The sequence below is a fragment of the Cucurbita pepo genome, chromosome LG07 (genome assembly GCF_002806865.2).
Source record: "Cucurbita pepo subsp. pepo cultivar mu-cu-16 chromosome LG07, ASM280686v2, whole genome shotgun sequence".
Lineage (NCBI taxonomy): Eukaryota > Viridiplantae > Streptophyta > Magnoliopsida > Cucurbitales > Cucurbitaceae > Cucurbita > Cucurbita pepo.
In genome coordinates this window covers 7,382,836-7,399,768 of record NC_036644.1, presented here as the reverse complement: position 1 = coordinate 7,399,768, position 16,933 = coordinate 7,382,836, and the positions used below count along the sequence as shown (strand labels likewise).

Below are 16,933 nucleotides of genomic sequence, written 5' to 3'. Positions count from 1 at the left end.
AACTTCTTGTGGCCTTTGGTTTCCGGTTTTGCAGGCTCAGAAGGAAGACTAGCATTGCCTTACCAGCGGATTGGTATGTTCAATATGGTGCAAGAGTTGGCTTACGCTCCAGAAGGGAAAAGGATTTACAGTCTTTCACAATTAGTTTGCAGCTTTCTTTTGTCAAGTTATAGGGAGGAAGGTAACAGTCTATCTATTCATCCTCTCGATAGTTCCTTTTTATTGCAGGCATAAGTTACATTCTCTTGGGTTATTTTAATGGCTTTAACAATTCCCCGAATTAAGTTTATGTTGTTGGAACATCTTCATTTTCCCATTTCCATTTCCATATTGATGCTAAATATCTATTGTACTAAATATAGGTAATGAAGAGGCAAAACTTGCAATTTTGTCTGCTATAGCTGCTTGGGCTGCAAGATCTTCTGATTCGATTCAACCAGAGCTTTTATCGCTTTTTGCATCTGGCCTCAAGGAGAAGGAAACACTGAGGAGGGGACATCTTCGTTGTCTACGTGTTATCTCTAAAAATTCTGATGTGATTGCACGGGTTGGAAAGCTGAATTTCATGGATTTTCTTGACTCCTTTCATTTGTTGTTGAGTTTTCTCATATGGAATTCTTGTAATTGTTCGTTTCTTGTGGAAAATCAATTGGCAGATATCAGGCCTTTTAGTGCCTCTTATCCAACTAGTGAAAACTGGTTTTACAAAAGCAGTGCAGCGTTTGGATGGAATATATGCTTTGCTTTTAGTTGGAAAGATTATGGCAGTCGATATTAAAGCAGGTGTTTATCACAATTAATCCTGTTTTTTATTTTCTTTGAGATTTGAATCAAGTTTGCCAGAATTATCTAAACCCCCCCCTCCCCCCCACCCCCCCNAAAATCTTTGTGTTCTTAATTTATATGGTGGTTTGGGTGGAAGGACTAATTATGATTTGGATATTTCATTGAATAGGGAATTTTTTGTTCGTCAACAGCGCAGCAAACTGAGGACTTGCTACTGGGTATCGTTAATGCATGCATTTGAGATATTGATACTCATTCAGCAACTTTTAACAAGAATTGTACTTTCATTGATAGATGAAAAACAATCTCTATTTTACATGTCAGCTTTCATTTAATATTGGTTACATGTGTTCGGGGTTTTTAATATATACTAGTACTACTGTAAGTCATTTTAACTTTCTGCATACCTTCAACTTCTCAGTGGTTATATGTTCACTTGTAAAGCCATGGCTTTTTGGGTTTTTGTGATCTTCGCGATGAGTTGAGAATTTTGGCTGAAAGGGAAACTGAGAATTTATATGCTATCATGAGATATGTTCATTTTATCCTCCATTCAACTTGTTTTCTGCTGTCTAGATGAGACTTTCTTTATAGGTTTTTCTTTATTTTATATGTATTTTTACTCTTTCCGATTGTGGTCCTTTTGTTATCTCCTTTGCTCTTTGGTGCCTTTTTTTTTTTTGTCTTCCCTTTTCTTCTTCTGTATATATATTTTAGTTGCAAAGGGATTTTTCTTGTCCAAAAAATCTCTGATGCCCCATCATGTGCTTATTGCTAAATTTATAATTTTTATGTCCATGCTTGTTTAGATGTTAAGAGGTTCGTTCTTTGCAATTTTCTTTGAATAATTCTTTTTTAATTTTATGTTATATTATGTCTCAGAGGAGACTGTTGCTAAGGAAAAGATCTGGTCTTTGGTATCTCAAAATGAACCTTCAATCATACCAGTTTCAATGGTAGCCTTTCAGAACTTGTTATTCCTGCCTATTTAAGTGTAAAATTATTATCTAAAGGGAACCTACTATTTATATGGGTAATTTTTTTTTTCTGTGGTGCACAGGTATCGAAGCTGTCAATTGAAGATTGTATTGCATGTCTTGATCTTCTTGAGGTGCTTCTTGTAGAGCACTCGCGCAGGTTATAATCTAATTGCTGATTCATCAACAATTCTCTTCTAAATGACGAAATAAATAATACTGACTTCCACAAGCTGCTTTGTGCTTTTATTTTGTAGAGTGTTGGAAACCTTTTCAGTCAAATTGCTCTCGCAGGTAACTTCTTCACAACATATATGCATAGTCTTCCAGCAATGTAACTTTTTGGTCACCGAGTATTTAACCTCTTGCAGCCATTACTGTTCTTTTTGTGCCATCCAAGTTGGGATGTTCGAAGAGTCGCTTGCAGTGCTATTGGGAAGCTTGTTGCAGGAGTTCCAGAACTGAGTGAAGCTCTTTTATATGAATTTGCAAATTTCCTTTCTATAGTAGGAGAGAAACTCCGTTTATCGAAGATAAGGTCCGTCTATTCTTTACAGTTTTATGAGTGATTTAATTAATTGTTGCACTCGTATGATAGTTGATACTGTTTCTGTTTTTTTCTTTTTTTCTTTTTTTTTTTTTTTAAATTTTGAGAAGTAGACAGTAGTATTGAAAAGATAAATAAAGGAGAAACACAAAGCAATCAAAGATTCAACCTACAAAAAGTGGGCTACGGAAAATAGAGAAAGCAAAATAAAGCAAAAGCTAACAAAAGAAAGACAACACACGAACTATAAGAAGACATCCCAGTTGTTGCAAATAGCTTGGATAGATTAACCCGAAAAAGACTAGGGAATGAAAGAGCCTAAAAACAGCCTATTGAAAACCGCACTAAAGGCAAACATAAACCTTTTAGGGGACACCACCAATCCACCCAGGGAGCTTAGAAGATCAAAGGAAAAACCAAAAGGAGTTCAAAGAACCAAGCACCAAAAAACAAAAAGGCTGAACAACAAAAGCCAGGGAACATTACCTGACCTCCAAAACGCTAGGGCGTGAAAGAGCCTTAGAAACCACACAAAAACCCAAAACAGCCCACTGAAAACCACTCCAAAGGCCCATAAACTTCTAAGGGGACACCAACAAACCACCCAGGAAGCTTAGAAAACAAGTTTTCAAGAGCCCCAAATATTGTTTTGAGTTGAATTTGAGGAATAAATTTCTTGAAGTTCAATACCACGAGCTTCAATAAGAGATGCAAGTTTCCTAGGCACAGAAGGGGGATGAGGAATCTCATTTTCACATTCTTGAAATAACAAAATTAGATCTTTTGAAAAAGATTCTTCAACTGCTAAATCATCAACCGTAATTTCCATAGGTTGTGAGATGGAATCCTTGCTACTCAAGAGTGACTTCAGATTCAATATCCAAATCACGATCAACACTATGTGAGAGAGTTTAAGTAGATGTGGGATTTTTTGTTGAATGGATGACACCTTTGATGAGGCCAATAGCCAGATGGATTGGTTGCTTTCTTGTAATTCGAGACCAATAAACTTGTGTTTTTTTCAGCATTTGAGTTGAAGGAATCGGACACAAGGAGAGAGAAATATAGTCGACACCTTCTCAAAGGGGCTCATTAATACTTGGGGAAGGCAAAGGGTCATACACATTTCCTTTAAACCATCTTCCAGTTGTGAGACCTTAATGTCTTAAAACTCACCCACCTTGGGAGAGCTAGTGTTAATTAAAGGAAAGATGAGTGCTTTTTGAGAACCAGAATTAGAAGGACGCAGGTTGTGTGAATGTCTTCCATCATTAGTTTTCTCAACAAAGTCCTCAATAGGTTGAATTGAAGAATAATCTGGATCAAAAACCTGTTGATCTCCTCCAAGTGGCTGTTCATCTCCTAGTATTATACTGATTCGATCTATATCTAGGAAATTTGAGCATAGATTTTCCCTTTTCTCATTCCCTAATGAACCCAACCCTAGCCACTACCGTCAAAGTAACCATATCTGCCATTGTCACCATCTCACTGCCGTAGACTTGGAATCATCTACAACATTAAGCCTAGTGACGATTCTTGAAGAAATATTTGTTCTCAATTTAGGACCTTCTTGAATCCATGATTCTAGAAATAAAAAACTGATACAAGAAAGATTCTCTGATTCAATTCAAACCAAATCTCCGAAAGAATGGCTTTAGAAGCATTAATCCATAGCTTTGATGGGAAGATCCCAGGCACTAAAATGTTGATAAACATTGAGCAAACGTCATTACTGAATGCCCAGCTCATAGAGGATGGAGAAGAGAAAGGACCAGCAAAAACATGAAAAAGAACGCCAGAAAAATAATTGGAATTAGTCTTTCGAAGTCACCAAACATTAAGGACACTTGGAAGGAGAGAGATTGAGTGCAGCCTTCTCTGCAAATGATCCGATGTATTAACTCCATCTTAAAGTAAATCCAGATGAATTGTTGAAAATAGATTTCATCGAGAATGAACCACTTGAATCAAGTAACCATGTTTTGGAGTCGGTGGACGAACTGCTGAATATTGTTGATAGTTAACAAAAGCTCTCTGAAAAGAGCAATTTTCTCGTCTTTTAAACTTCATCTGAGAACAAATCTCCATGTGTTGCTAGATGAATCCCAACAATCTTCTATAGAAAAACTCTGGTTAATAACCAATCTGAAAATAGACGGAAAATTGGATGAAAGGGGATTATTATCAATCCAAGCATCTTTCAAAAACGAGATTTTTATCCATGAGCCCAATTTAAAGGATGAATCCACAATTTGCTAAAGTTTCTGAATATACAACCAAGGGCTTCTACAATTTTCAGTCTGTTTAGAAGTAGAGGGCTGGCTAAAAAAATGAGATTCCTAAATGCTGACAAATAAACCTATGCCATAATTCAGAAGATTCATTATAAAATCTCCATATCCACTTGGCCAATAAAGAATCATTCCTCTCCGTGAGCATATCTATTCCTAAACCACATTATCAAGAGGTGTTGTAACCCACTTCCAATTCACCAGGTGCATAAGCTTGCCTTCCCATAGAAAAATTCTCGACATTCATTCCAATGCTAGCTGAACTACATTCTTTCTGTTTATCTGTTATAACTACTGGCCAAAACATTTTGTAATTATTTTCTTCCATTTTGATCAATTATAATGGCTCTGTTGGTACATTTTGTTCCTGAATCTGTCTTCGATTTTTATTTTGAGGGGATGCGATCTGTTTGTTTGCAGTGATGCAGAGAATTCATTGGACTCTCAAGTTCCATATCTTCCATCTACCGAGGTTCTTGTTAAGTCATTGTTTGTGATCTCAAGAGCATCTACTACCACTGCTTCCAGGGATTCTTCCTTAATAATGTTATGCTCACATCACCCGAGCTTAGTCTTCACTGCAAAACGAGATAATGTTTGGAAGGTAATTTAAATCTTTCCGTCCAAATTTATACAATAACATTATTCATAATGGATGAAAAGTTTGTGTTACATAATTCAATGGAAACTCCTGAGAGTTGTTCATAAGAATTGAATATTGCATTTTTCCCCCAATGATACAAAAAGGAGTTTGAAAGCAACTTCATGGGTAATTTGGCTTTGAGTACGTCTCTCTCAACAGTCCTTTTGGGGTCTTTTTGTTCACAGATCTTTTTTTCTTTTTATTATACAGAATTTGTATCTTTTGAGCATTACTCTCTTTCCATTCAATCAATGAAGAGTAAGTCAATAAATTTTAAGATGCATTGAATAAGTCTTTAGACCTATTTGACAATATATTTTTTGAAACAAGAAATGAAACTTTTCATTTATGTAATAAAAAGAGACTCATGCTCCACATTGGAGGTAACAGCCTATTAGATATTAGAGACAAAATTGAAAATTTTGCAACCTAAATGGATACAAAATTGAAAGTTTAAGGACCTGTTGGACGCGTTTTTAAAGCTCAAGGACTAATTAGACATAAATTGGAATTTTCAAGGACATATTAGAAAAACTTTTAAAATTCAGGGGTTAAATAGACACAACTTGAATGTTATTATAATTTAACCTACAAAGTTCAGTCTTAGAGTTTTCTTGTTTGTAATTTTCCAGTAGAACATTGAAAAGCTCATTTCTGTTTCAAAAGAAAAAGAAAAAGAATATTCTTTGGGGTGTCACTTCACTTGCTATCACATATTTTCCTTTTCATTTTCTGCTTATGAACTGCACTAGGCTTCCCTCTCCTTTTTCAATTTATTTTTAATAATAAAAATCCAAGCTCTGATTGAGGAAACTGAGAAAAACGATAGAATGTAAAAGCATAGAAAAAAAAAAAAAAAAAANCCAACAAGTTACATGAACAGATCCCAATCTTTTAACTTCTTAGCCTCGAGAGTTGGGGTTTGGATGCGTAGAAAATTTAGTTTCCTTATCTCCTTTCTGTAGTTATTTTCCAATCTACGTTCCTGATCCAAAGAGTTCCTTTAAAAGTTAACAATATTCCTTAGATGTTGGTGCGTGCTTCTTGTTGTCTTCTATCATAGAATAATTTCGGATGATTCTAACTCATTTATTTTTCTTTACCCTTCAGAGGGTCAATAAATGCTTGCAGGCTCATGGCTTAAGCATCGTTGGCACTAATGACATAGAAAGTTTGTGCAAAGTAAGTGATTTCCTTATTGATATGCATTTTGGAACATGCAAGTTGCGTTCTGTGTTTCGGATGACATTTTACTGAATTTATTATCGGTCATGCAATTTTAATTTATAGTAGGTAGGATTTTTTCAAAGATGCAAGGCATGCTGAGTATAGTATTGAGATGCAAGTTTAATTGATATGCATTTTGGAAAAGTTGCGCTCTGCTGTTTTAATTCAAATCTTAACCTGGTGCATATATCTCTTCTTCACATGTGCTCTGTAGTCTATATTTGCTTTGATGAACTTAGTTACTTTTTCTTCTTTGGAAAATTGTATAGGTTCATCTTTTGGTTGAGTTCTGCACTAGTATTTTGAGGCATCTACAAGTGCTTGACATGTCCAAACTTTTGAGTTACGGCCGTAACTAAATATAACCAATCAGCAGGAAACTCATTTATTCCAACCTAGCGGCTAATTATGTAGCCGTATAAATTTAAAGCTAATATAACTAATATACCCTGTTTGATGATACATCGTTATAGTCTATCAGTTTCATGAAGTTGATTGCCTTATTTAAAGTTTTTTTCCCTCCTTTTTGTTTGTATTTTAAACTTACAGTTAGGGAATAATCTCCCTCTCCTTTTTGTTTATACCTTTTTTTATTGATAAGAAACTACTGAACTTTCGTTGGATTTATATCTTTAACCTTTTAAGGCACTATTTACTACAGGGTATCCTCGGACCACAAGGATTGATGAACACTGCAATTGATAGGAGAGAAGCAGCAATTTATTCATTGTCCACTTTAATGACCATTGCTCCACAAGAAGTTTACACGGAATTTGAAGAGGTTTATTATTCTTGATGTTATTATTCCTAAGTTTCTGGCTTGATCATTTCCCGTTCTTTAGCGCTAACTGGAATATGTTCACCATGTCAGATCTTTGAGAATATGCCAGATCGTCATTCACACAACATGCTTTCAGAAAATAGCATTCAGGTACACACTTGCCCCTATTATATTTAGGCAACTTCATGGTGTTTACTTTAAGTTAATGTGGACTCTATCGTTATGAAATGTTAGCTTTTACTCTTTAGGAAGTGGGGTGCAATATTGTAGAAGGGCAAAAAGGTGGTCTCAAGTGCTGTGCTGCTTTTGTTGATATTTTATCGTTTGAATCCTATATTATTATTATTATTTTTAAGAAGGCAACGAGTAAGACATGATCCATTAGAAAAAAATTGATTGAAATGTAAATGTGTAAAGGCATGTACTCTTAAACATATGATTTATGAACAAATTTTTGAGTAAAATTTCATCTCCAGTTTTCGCTTAAGTAAAGATTCTAAAGGTCATATTCAATGTAATTATCATTGCCAGTAATAGAGCCGCCTTTTAACTTTTCTCTTCAATGTTTTTAACCTATAGTAGAAAATGTTGTAATAGGCTATAATATTACAACGCATGTTGTATTAGTATTACATACATATGTGGACTTCTATCCTTGAAGAGGCAATGAGTTCCTTCAAGTCATTATAAGAGACTGGGTGTAAAGACTTGCGAGTTCAAGTCATGCCAGAAGGGTGATAGGGTCTGAAACCTAAAACATTGGTGTGAGGGTTGGATGGGACTTAAGACATGATTTTGTATTGGAAACCAAGATATACACAATAGAAAGAGAGGCTGGCCTGGAAAAAATGCGTCCTTTTTTTAACAGTGGCAGGTTGATGGTTATTCACTGTCTTGCTTGCGTTTTTGATTTATATACTTTTTAATTTGAGTTCCATTCTTCCAATAGCCCAATACTTGAGGGTGTAAGAGATCTTGACTTATTTTATGGAAGTTGGTGGGGGTGGTCATTAGCTGGCCCAAATTATCTAAAAAAAAATACAGTTTTCATACCTCTTGATCATTGAAAAGTCTATTGATCATTGAGCTAGAATTAATTTGTTTTCATACCGATTGAAGTGCGAAACAGAGTATGTCGGGAACTCTTTTTGTTATTAGATTGTGTTAAAACATGTTGAGTTAAAATAACAGTTTTCAAATCTACGATCAATTAACTAGAATTCATTTGTTTGCATACCTATGGAGGTCTGAAATAGAGTATGCCAGGACCTCTTTTTCCTCTTAGATTGTGTTAAAATATGTTGAGTTACCATTGTTTCTGGCTCTTATAATTATAACCCGTTTTTTGGTATCGTGCATGGGGCTTTGANATATTCTTTGCACAATTATGAATTATTGTTCTGATTCTTGACATGGCATGTTCCGGCCTATCTTCCTTTTTCCTATTACTTCAGATTTTTCATACTCCTGAAGGGATGTTGTCTGGTGAGCAAGGTGTTTATGTGGCAGAGTCTGTTCCTTCAAATATCACGAAAGAGCCCAAGGTAGATTTATTTTCTACTTTCACACGTTTATTTATTTATTTTGGATTGTTATTTTAACATGAAAATAACCATTAACTTATAAATATTGTGTATCAGAAAAATTCAAGTTCTAATAATTCAATTAGAAGAGAACCAGCTGGTAGAGAATCTTCTGGCCTGGGCAAGAAGGATGCTGGGAAGTTTGCAAAAAAAGCAGGCATGTCACTTTGATGCTTTGGTTTTTCCATTTAAGTTGTTTCGTATTTCTTCTTATTATTCGTTGATAATTGTTCATATATGTTTTTCCTTCTCCCTAGATAAGGGAAAGACAGCAAAAGAAGAAGCACGTGAATTGTTGCTTAGGGAGGAGGCATCTATACGGGAAGAGGTCCGGAAAATACAGAAAAACTTATCATTGATGCTCAGGACTCTTGGAGAGTTGGCCATTTCTAATACTATATTTGCACACAGTCAGCTATCATCTATGGTTTGTACTTTTCTACCTACTCAGAAAATATTTCTATGGTTAAATTAGCTTTAACCTAAAGTTTGATCTTTGTATTAACAGTTATTCAATTCACTATTAGCACGAGAGGTTGGACATACAGAATTCTATGGTTAAATTAGCTTTAACCTAAAGTTTGATCTTTTTTTATCGGGAAGAGGTTGGAAATAAGCGGAATGAACATGATAAGACTTAATAGCATGGGGTAATTGAATAGTTTGGGTGGCAACTCCCCTTTTATCCTTGATTATCCACATTTTTTTTGGGCGGTTTCACATCCGTCTGTTTCTGTTTTCAGTTATCTGATACAAGAATATGCAATAAATATCCCCAGCAGTTCAAGGATCATGGAGCCTTACTTTTACCTAAATAACTGGACCATTGTCTCCTCTCATCCCCCCTTCCCTTTTTTTTCCGTTTTTTCTATGACCATTTTCCTTGAGATAATTTAAACTCTCTCAAATATTTGAAACTTGATAAAAAGCCCAATCCAATGCATAGTTAACACCTTACCCATCTCTTTCTGTGCTTTTTAATGAGAATTTCCCAACTATACTTTTGCAATTCAAGCCATGTTGTGGTGTTAATTCTCAACCCTTTTCGAGTGCATGGCCCCATTTTCTGACAGTCTTCTCCATCCTGATATCTTACTTGCGAGCAAATTTTTCTTTTTCTTTCAGAGTCGTCTAGATTGTGACAATACCAATTTTCTGGAATCACTCTCTTCTCCCATTATCATTGTTGAATCCATGATTAATGACTTTGCTGACATATCGGTGATATATATCCTTGGTTCTAGGGTGGTTCATAATGCATTTCATTTTACTTTATGCAGCTTATATAAGCAATATAGTGTGGTTGATGCTGGATTTATTTTCAGTATTTTCTATTTTCAACCAGATATTTTCTTGTATCAGGTGAAATTCGTTGATCCGTTGTTAAGGTCACCAATTGTAAGTGATGTGGCTTATGAAACCTTGGTGAAACTTTCCCGATGTCTTGCTCCGACGCTATGTAATTCTGCTCTTGACATTGCCACCGCATTGCGCATGATTAGGACTGATGGTGATCGTCTTCTTCTTGATTTGATCCCATCGGTTGTTGAAGCGGAAGCCAATGGAAAGCCATCCTTGAGTATTCTCGAGCGAATTGTAACTGCTTTATCTGTTGCTTGTAGATATGGACCTCTTCCTGTAGACACGTTTACCTTCATTTTTCCGGTATGGATATAACTTACATTGGGCTCTCGCAATATGTGATGGTTAGTTTATACAAATGTTCTTACCTGTCACTATATTTCAGATCATGGAGAAAATTCTGTTATCCTCCAAGAAGACAGGACTCCATGATGATGTTCTTCGTGTTCTTTACTTGCACATGGATCCCTTACTGCCTCTTCCTAGGCTGCGGATGCTATCAGTAATATTCCAGTGCAGATACGGTTATGGGTAAAATTGCATTTCTAGTCTTTAACGCTGATCTCTGTTTTTCAGGTTCTTTATCATGTCTTAGGTGTTGTTCCCGCTTTTCAAGCATCCATTGGACCTGCACTAAATGAGTTGTGTCTTGGTCTTCAACCTGATGAAATAGCATCTGTATGTTCTTTCATAGATTCTTAATTTTTAAGAAATGCATATATGATTTTACATGTCATTAATTGTTATTCTTTAGGCTCTACATGGAGTCTATGCAAAAGATGTTCACGTAAGGATTGCTTGTCTGAAAGCTGTTAAATGCATCCCAGCTGTTGCTAATCGGTCTCTTCCTGAAAATGTTGAGGTTGCTACAAGTATCTGGATGGCTTTACATGACCCAGAAAAGGTTTTTTCTAATCTTTCCTCCTGAATCTGCATTATATCATGGTCATAATTTAAAGTTTAGCTAATTCTGCTTTAGTGAAAGCTTTGGAACTTCTCTGAATATGTTTGTTCTAATTCCATGCTTACAATTTCTATACATTTTTAAAATTATGTATGTGCATCATTAAGTGTGAAGGATGGTTGGGATTCTATGACATTGTTTGGCATTCTTTTGGTAATTGGAATACTTTGCTTGCAAGGGATAGTACTCTTTGAGGGTGTAAAAGGTACGAGGAAGGATATCCTCTTTTGGCCTTATTGATTTATAATATTTTTGGTAATTTCATTGGATCTCTTTTGTGTAATTGTGACTGTTTTTTTTGGCCTTTTTTGTACCTTCCATTCTTGTTAATGAAAGAGGCTTATTACCAAGAAAGAAAAGCATGGGCATCTCTGTTTTGTACACAGTTCCTTATGCATATTTTACTTATCTTTAACATTTGCGTTCTTTTATGTGTTGTTCAATAATTATCATAATACGGTTCGATAATGTAGGACAACCATTTTAAATTAAGCTAGTCTGATCCAAGTATTGTTTAAATATTGATCTACAACAAATAATTTAAAGGGTAATATAAAAGGGCAATTTTTCACTTAGAAGAAGTATTTGATTATAAATTTTTTTCAGATGTTAACATTACTTCAATTTGATAGCTTGAAGAAATATTATGGTGTTATATAATTAAAAGTTGAATTTTCTATCTCTTACGATTTCCATCATATTCTATACTTGTTAGTTTAAAATCTGAAACATGCTTCTGTTTCAACTTTGTATAAAATGTGGGACATCTTATATATATGATGCACTGATATTGAGGCTGCATGGATTTAGTAAGGTGTAAGCGCAGAAATTGAAGGTTGAACCTATCTGAAATGCGGAAATGAAGTTTGAACAACTATAAAAATCCTGAAAGTTGATATGACAATTGATCTTGCATTCGTAGATACAAAACAATGTTAACCTTACCATAAAAGATTTAATTCTGGTATTATGTAATGTCTTTTTTTGAAAGGACGGCCTCATAGCCATTTTTTTATCCAAGTTCTCTGCTTTATAGCTTCCATCTGTTCTTACCCTTTTTTGTTGCACACTCTCTCATCTTGATTCTTATCTTCAGTCTGTGGCTGAAATTGCGGAGGATATTTGGGATCGTTATGGATATGACTTTGGAACTGATTATTCTGGGCTTTTCAAAGCACTTTCTCATGATAATTATAATGTCCGGTTGGCGGCATCTGAAGCACTTGCTGCTATTTTGGATGAATACCCTGATACAATACAGGTTATTCATCAACGTAGAATTCAATTGTTAGTCAATTTCTGGAATTGTATTTTTTCTTATTATTTGTGGTAATTTCAGGAATCTCTTTCTACATTATTTTCCACGTACATCCATGATACTAGCTCTGGAGGGAGTACTGTAGATGCTGGTTGGCTCGGACGTCAAGGGATAGCATTAGCACTATATTCAGCTGCAGATGTATTGCGAACAAAAGATCTTCCTGTTGTAATGACATTCCTCATTTCACGAGCCTTGGTATGTTTCTAACGTAGTTAGCCTATATAATTACACTAGCTTTCTAGGTTGAGAAAATTATATTGTTAAACATAATTATCCCATAGAAGTAAAAAAAAGAAGGAAAAAAATTTCCTGTTTGTCTATTTTCACTTGCTTTCATAAATGTTCTGGATGTCAATTTCAATATTGTCCTTGTGGCTCCTAGGATAAACTTATTTTGTAATTGTTGTCATTAATGTTTCTTGTAAAATCAGTGTAAAATTAGTTGTACCCTTCATTACCATTATATGTGTTATTCTATCGTTAAATACATAAGTGAAAGTTTATTTTTTCTGATAAGTAGACTGAAAATTGATATTATTCAGAGAAGTTGATGATTTGAAGTTCTACAATGAGAAAAAAAGGAGATAGACTCTCTTTATTATTATTATTATTTTAAAATTTTAAACGGAGATGGAAGCCTTCTTGCTAGGCTACTTATAATAGTTCTACGATGGGGTCTACTTTTATTAATAACTGAAATTTGTATTTATTTTTTCCGTAATGTGAAGCTAATGCAAGTTTTGAATTATATGTTTATACTTCATTTAAATTACATTCCATAGTAGGTATTGTTGTTTCTTCGGGAACATAGGATTAAATTGGACTAATACATTCTGCTGTAGTATTATTTTTGCACTCCAGAAATTTGAAATGTTGAATTAAGATATTTCTAGAAATGCTTAGGAAATATCATTTCTCAGTGTGGTAAGCATGCTGGGTTAGTTATTTTCAATTGAAATGCATCGTTTCAAGGACAAATTGAACGTAAGTATTACTTTGGTCTTTCTCATTCACATTAATTTTTCAGGGTGACCCCAATACTGATGTTCGTGGAAGAATGATCAACGCTGGTATCATGATTATTGATAAACATGGGAGAGAGAGCGTTTCCTTGTTGTTTCCTATTTTTGAAAACTACCTAAACAAAAAGGTATTTCTTTTCAAGTTAAATATTCTTTTCCTCACATTCCTTCTGCTTTAAGTTTATGAACACTAAAACCTTTTTGTTCTAGCGAACCCTGTCTACTGCTGATAGAAAATGTGCTGGAAATTTCCATCTGTTTTATATTTTTGGTTTCTAAATTTTCTAGGCATCAGATGAGGAGAAGTATGATTTGGTTCGTGAGGGTGTTGTTATTTTCACTGGAGCATTGGCGAAACATTTGGCAAAGGTATTATTTTCTTAATATTTCAATTGCCAATATTGATACCTCCTTTGTTTCTTATCCCAGCTTAATGTTTGAATTTTTGGACAGAATGATCCCAAAATTCACGCTGTTGTAGATAAATTGTTGGATGTTTTGAATACTCCATCAGAAGCAGTTCAACGTGCTGTATCTACATGTTTGTCTCCATTAATGCAATCAAAGCAGGTTAGTCAGGTTTTCTGTTTAGGGTTCCTTTCAAGTGTCGTATTTGATTTATTATTTTTGCTATAAAGATGTTAAATCAGATGATTCTGAATTCGTGGCCTGGTTTTGGAGGTTTTTCACCTTCCTTTTTCGAGATGTTCTTGAGAAATTCATTTCTCAAGAACTTATAACTTGTTTGTTCATTTAAAATGAGATGGGGTAGCAGTCCAACAGACGATGAAACAAAACCATTCATTGGTGAAAGTTACTCTCAATGATACTAAACTACATAATAGATAAAACCACTATTTCTATACGCGTCTAAAGCCATCTCAAACCTGGTTAAAGAAAAAAATTCCAACCAGCATAAATTTCACAAACAGAGAATTTACTTAAGTGTCGGGAACCTCTCTTGTTTGTGTCAGGCATTCGAAGAAACAAGAATGCCATTGTTTTTCTTGTGGTGAAGGATGGAGCATTGTTTAGTGGTCGAGGGAAGTCTTCTTTTGTTTGTGATAGGAATTTTTGTGCATGATTTAAATTTGTGCCCCATACTTCAGAGAGATGAGAATCTTGCTTCAGGTTGAATGAGATTAGGAGGTGGTCTTTTAGCTTTGATCGGCAAGGACCATGGGGACTTCCTTCATTAGGATTTGGCACTCGGGCTTATTGAATTCTATGATAGAGGTGTTCTTGATCCATCCACGAGTCTTTTTGAATAAATAAAAAAGAGAGAGAAGACTGGGCAGTTTTGTGACATTGCATTTTTTCAAGTCGAGATGTCTTGACGTGGAATCATTATCTGTATGTTTTGCGCCTTTGATGATTTTGGATTACCTGCATGCTTATGTAGAATGGAATGCACTTAAGCAATTCTCTCTTATATATCCATAATTTTTTAGGATATGTCAGACACGAACTTTTTTGTTTTCTATTAAGTTACATTGTCATACCGTTTGTAACTACAGCTTATTTAGCTAGTCTCTGGTAGTTTGGCTGCTATAAACTTATGGTAAAACAATCTCTGAGCTTTCTTTTCGTTTATAAGTATCTGGATGTGAAAAGTTAGTGAATTCTACACAAGATTTTGCTATCTTCCTTCGGGAAGAAAGTACATTGGAGAGGTTTGTCTGCCAGTGAGATAAATTTTATTATATCTTCTTGAGGAAAAGACAAAAAAGTTTAGAATTAAAATGAATTTAACAAAGACCGAAACCTATGAATGGTGAAGACCTGCCAAAACAATTGAACTAGGATTTTTTACAAATCTGGGAAAATGGAGAAGTAATTAGTTGGGCAGGGGTTCTCTCTACCCCCGACCCCCAATATGTTATTTGGTTTGTTTTGAGAAATTATGCATCTTTGTTCTTATGCTCCCCATCATCCACAGAATCACTCTCACCAAAAATAAAATAAAATAAATCTTGTTATCTTCTTGTAAAATATTGTATCTTTGGGACTCAACTTCCTGTTTGATAAATACTTCTGAGATTGTCTGATCTTGTTCAATTGTGGATTATTGTTTTATGTTGTAAAGTTGTTTGCCAACGTAAATTTTCATTTGATATCTTCATTTTTCCCCTTCATTTGATTATTGGTTTTCTTTTTCTCCTCTGGTATTTTGTTTCATTAGGATGATGCCCCAGCTCTTGTTTCAAGGCTTTTGGATCAGCTCATGAAGAGTGAAAAGTATGGGGAACGTCGAGGAGCAGCATTTGGTCTTGCTGGAGTTGTTAAGGGATTTGGAATCACAAGCCTTAAGAAGTATGGAATAGTTTCTGTGATACGAGATGCTTTCGCAGACAGGTTTGTTCCATCAAGATCCAATCTTATTACTAATTCAAGTTATACGGATAGCTGGTTGATTTCTTTTGAACAAGAAATGATACTTTTCATTAAAAATTTGAAAAGAGAGCTCAAAGAGTGCACCTCCACGAGGGAGGGAAGAAGGCAACAACAAAAACAAGACCAAACTGTGAAATCAAATACAACAGGAGTCTAAAAACGAAACAATTTGTTACCCAACTGTGAAAAGAAACGAAAAAGAAGGAACTACAAAACAATCCAACAAGAGGCTTTAGTAGAGAGCTCCATGATTAGTCCAGGTGACTGACAACTGACAAAATGATAACACAGCCAACATAATCAGATATGATACTGATTCTTCTCGATTCCTTCTTTCTTCAAAACCTGGAAGCCTGACCTTGTAGTTACCCTTCAGATTACTGATACTTGAACTAAGAAACCCTGCCCATCTAAGAAAATAATCCTGAAGAAGAGGATAAACAAAAAATTGCTCCTCACACCTGCTGACAAAACCAACTAATAATTGAAGAGGAAATGAGAAGATTGACCCAGACGAAAAACTGGCCTCAATTGAAAATCAGCACCATAGAGTACTTTCTAGCGACTAATCCATGAGAAGAGTTACATTAGTGAGAGAAGATGAACACTAATGTGCTTTGACGGTTGGTTACGGAATGGGAATTGTGAACATCTACAATCCATAGACCTCAACAAGAGAAGAAAATTTGGGGAGAAGTCTGTGCAGAAAGTACTCCACTAGACACAATGAGACCTTGCTCATTAACTTCATTCGAAAATAGATTTTCGAAAGCTGCTACAAATGAATCCTCTACAAAACTGGTCAGTATGCTCTATTCGAGTAATACTAGAAACACATTCCTCGCTACTTAAACTAACATTTCATTCTCCATCTGGTCAGTATGCTCTTTTCTTCTTAGTTAATGAGTGTCTTAAGACACCCTTGGTGAACTGTGCTTTAACCTGGTAACTTGTAATTGGCTAAAAATCTTAGTAGAATATACAGATTTTCGCAGCTTGGAACCTCTAGTGTGGGGGCTCTAACAGATTTGA

The 16,933-nt window shown here is 35.0% G+C and overlaps 1 protein-coding gene across 1 annotated transcript in view; it reads left to right on the top strand.

Moving 5' to 3' along the window:
• LOC111799325 (protein ILITYHIA) overlaps positions 1–16,933 on the top strand; it is a 39,885-nt gene that overhangs the window by 6,428 nt on the left and 16,524 nt on the right. The window contains exons 5-28 of the mRNA XM_023682844.1: positions 35–181; positions 363–547; positions 657–783; positions 1,669–1,742; positions 1,847–1,923; positions 2,021–2,057; positions 2,135–2,301; positions 5,025–5,208; positions 6,358–6,429; positions 7,136–7,255; positions 7,346–7,405; positions 8,710–8,799; positions 8,896–8,995; positions 9,096–9,265; positions 10,201–10,503; positions 10,586–10,702; positions 10,777–10,878; positions 10,955–11,104; positions 12,261–12,425; positions 12,504–12,680; positions 13,513–13,635; positions 13,796–13,876; positions 13,961–14,077; positions 15,690–15,862. Coding sequence (XP_023538612.1) covers positions 35–181; positions 363–547; positions 657–783; positions 1,669–1,742; positions 1,847–1,923; positions 2,021–2,057; positions 2,135–2,301; positions 5,025–5,208; positions 6,358–6,429; positions 7,136–7,255; positions 7,346–7,405; positions 8,710–8,799; positions 8,896–8,995; positions 9,096–9,265; positions 10,201–10,503; positions 10,586–10,702; positions 10,777–10,878; positions 10,955–11,104; positions 12,261–12,425; positions 12,504–12,680; positions 13,513–13,635; positions 13,796–13,876; positions 13,961–14,077; positions 15,690–15,862 — 3,118 coding nt within the window. The remainder of the gene's footprint in view (positions 1–34; positions 182–362; positions 548–656; positions 784–1,668; positions 1,743–1,846; positions 1,924–2,020; positions 2,058–2,134; positions 2,302–5,024; positions 5,209–6,357; positions 6,430–7,135; positions 7,256–7,345; positions 7,406–8,709; positions 8,800–8,895; positions 8,996–9,095; positions 9,266–10,200; positions 10,504–10,585; positions 10,703–10,776; positions 10,879–10,954; positions 11,105–12,260; positions 12,426–12,503; positions 12,681–13,512; positions 13,636–13,795; positions 13,877–13,960; positions 14,078–15,689; positions 15,863–16,933) is intronic.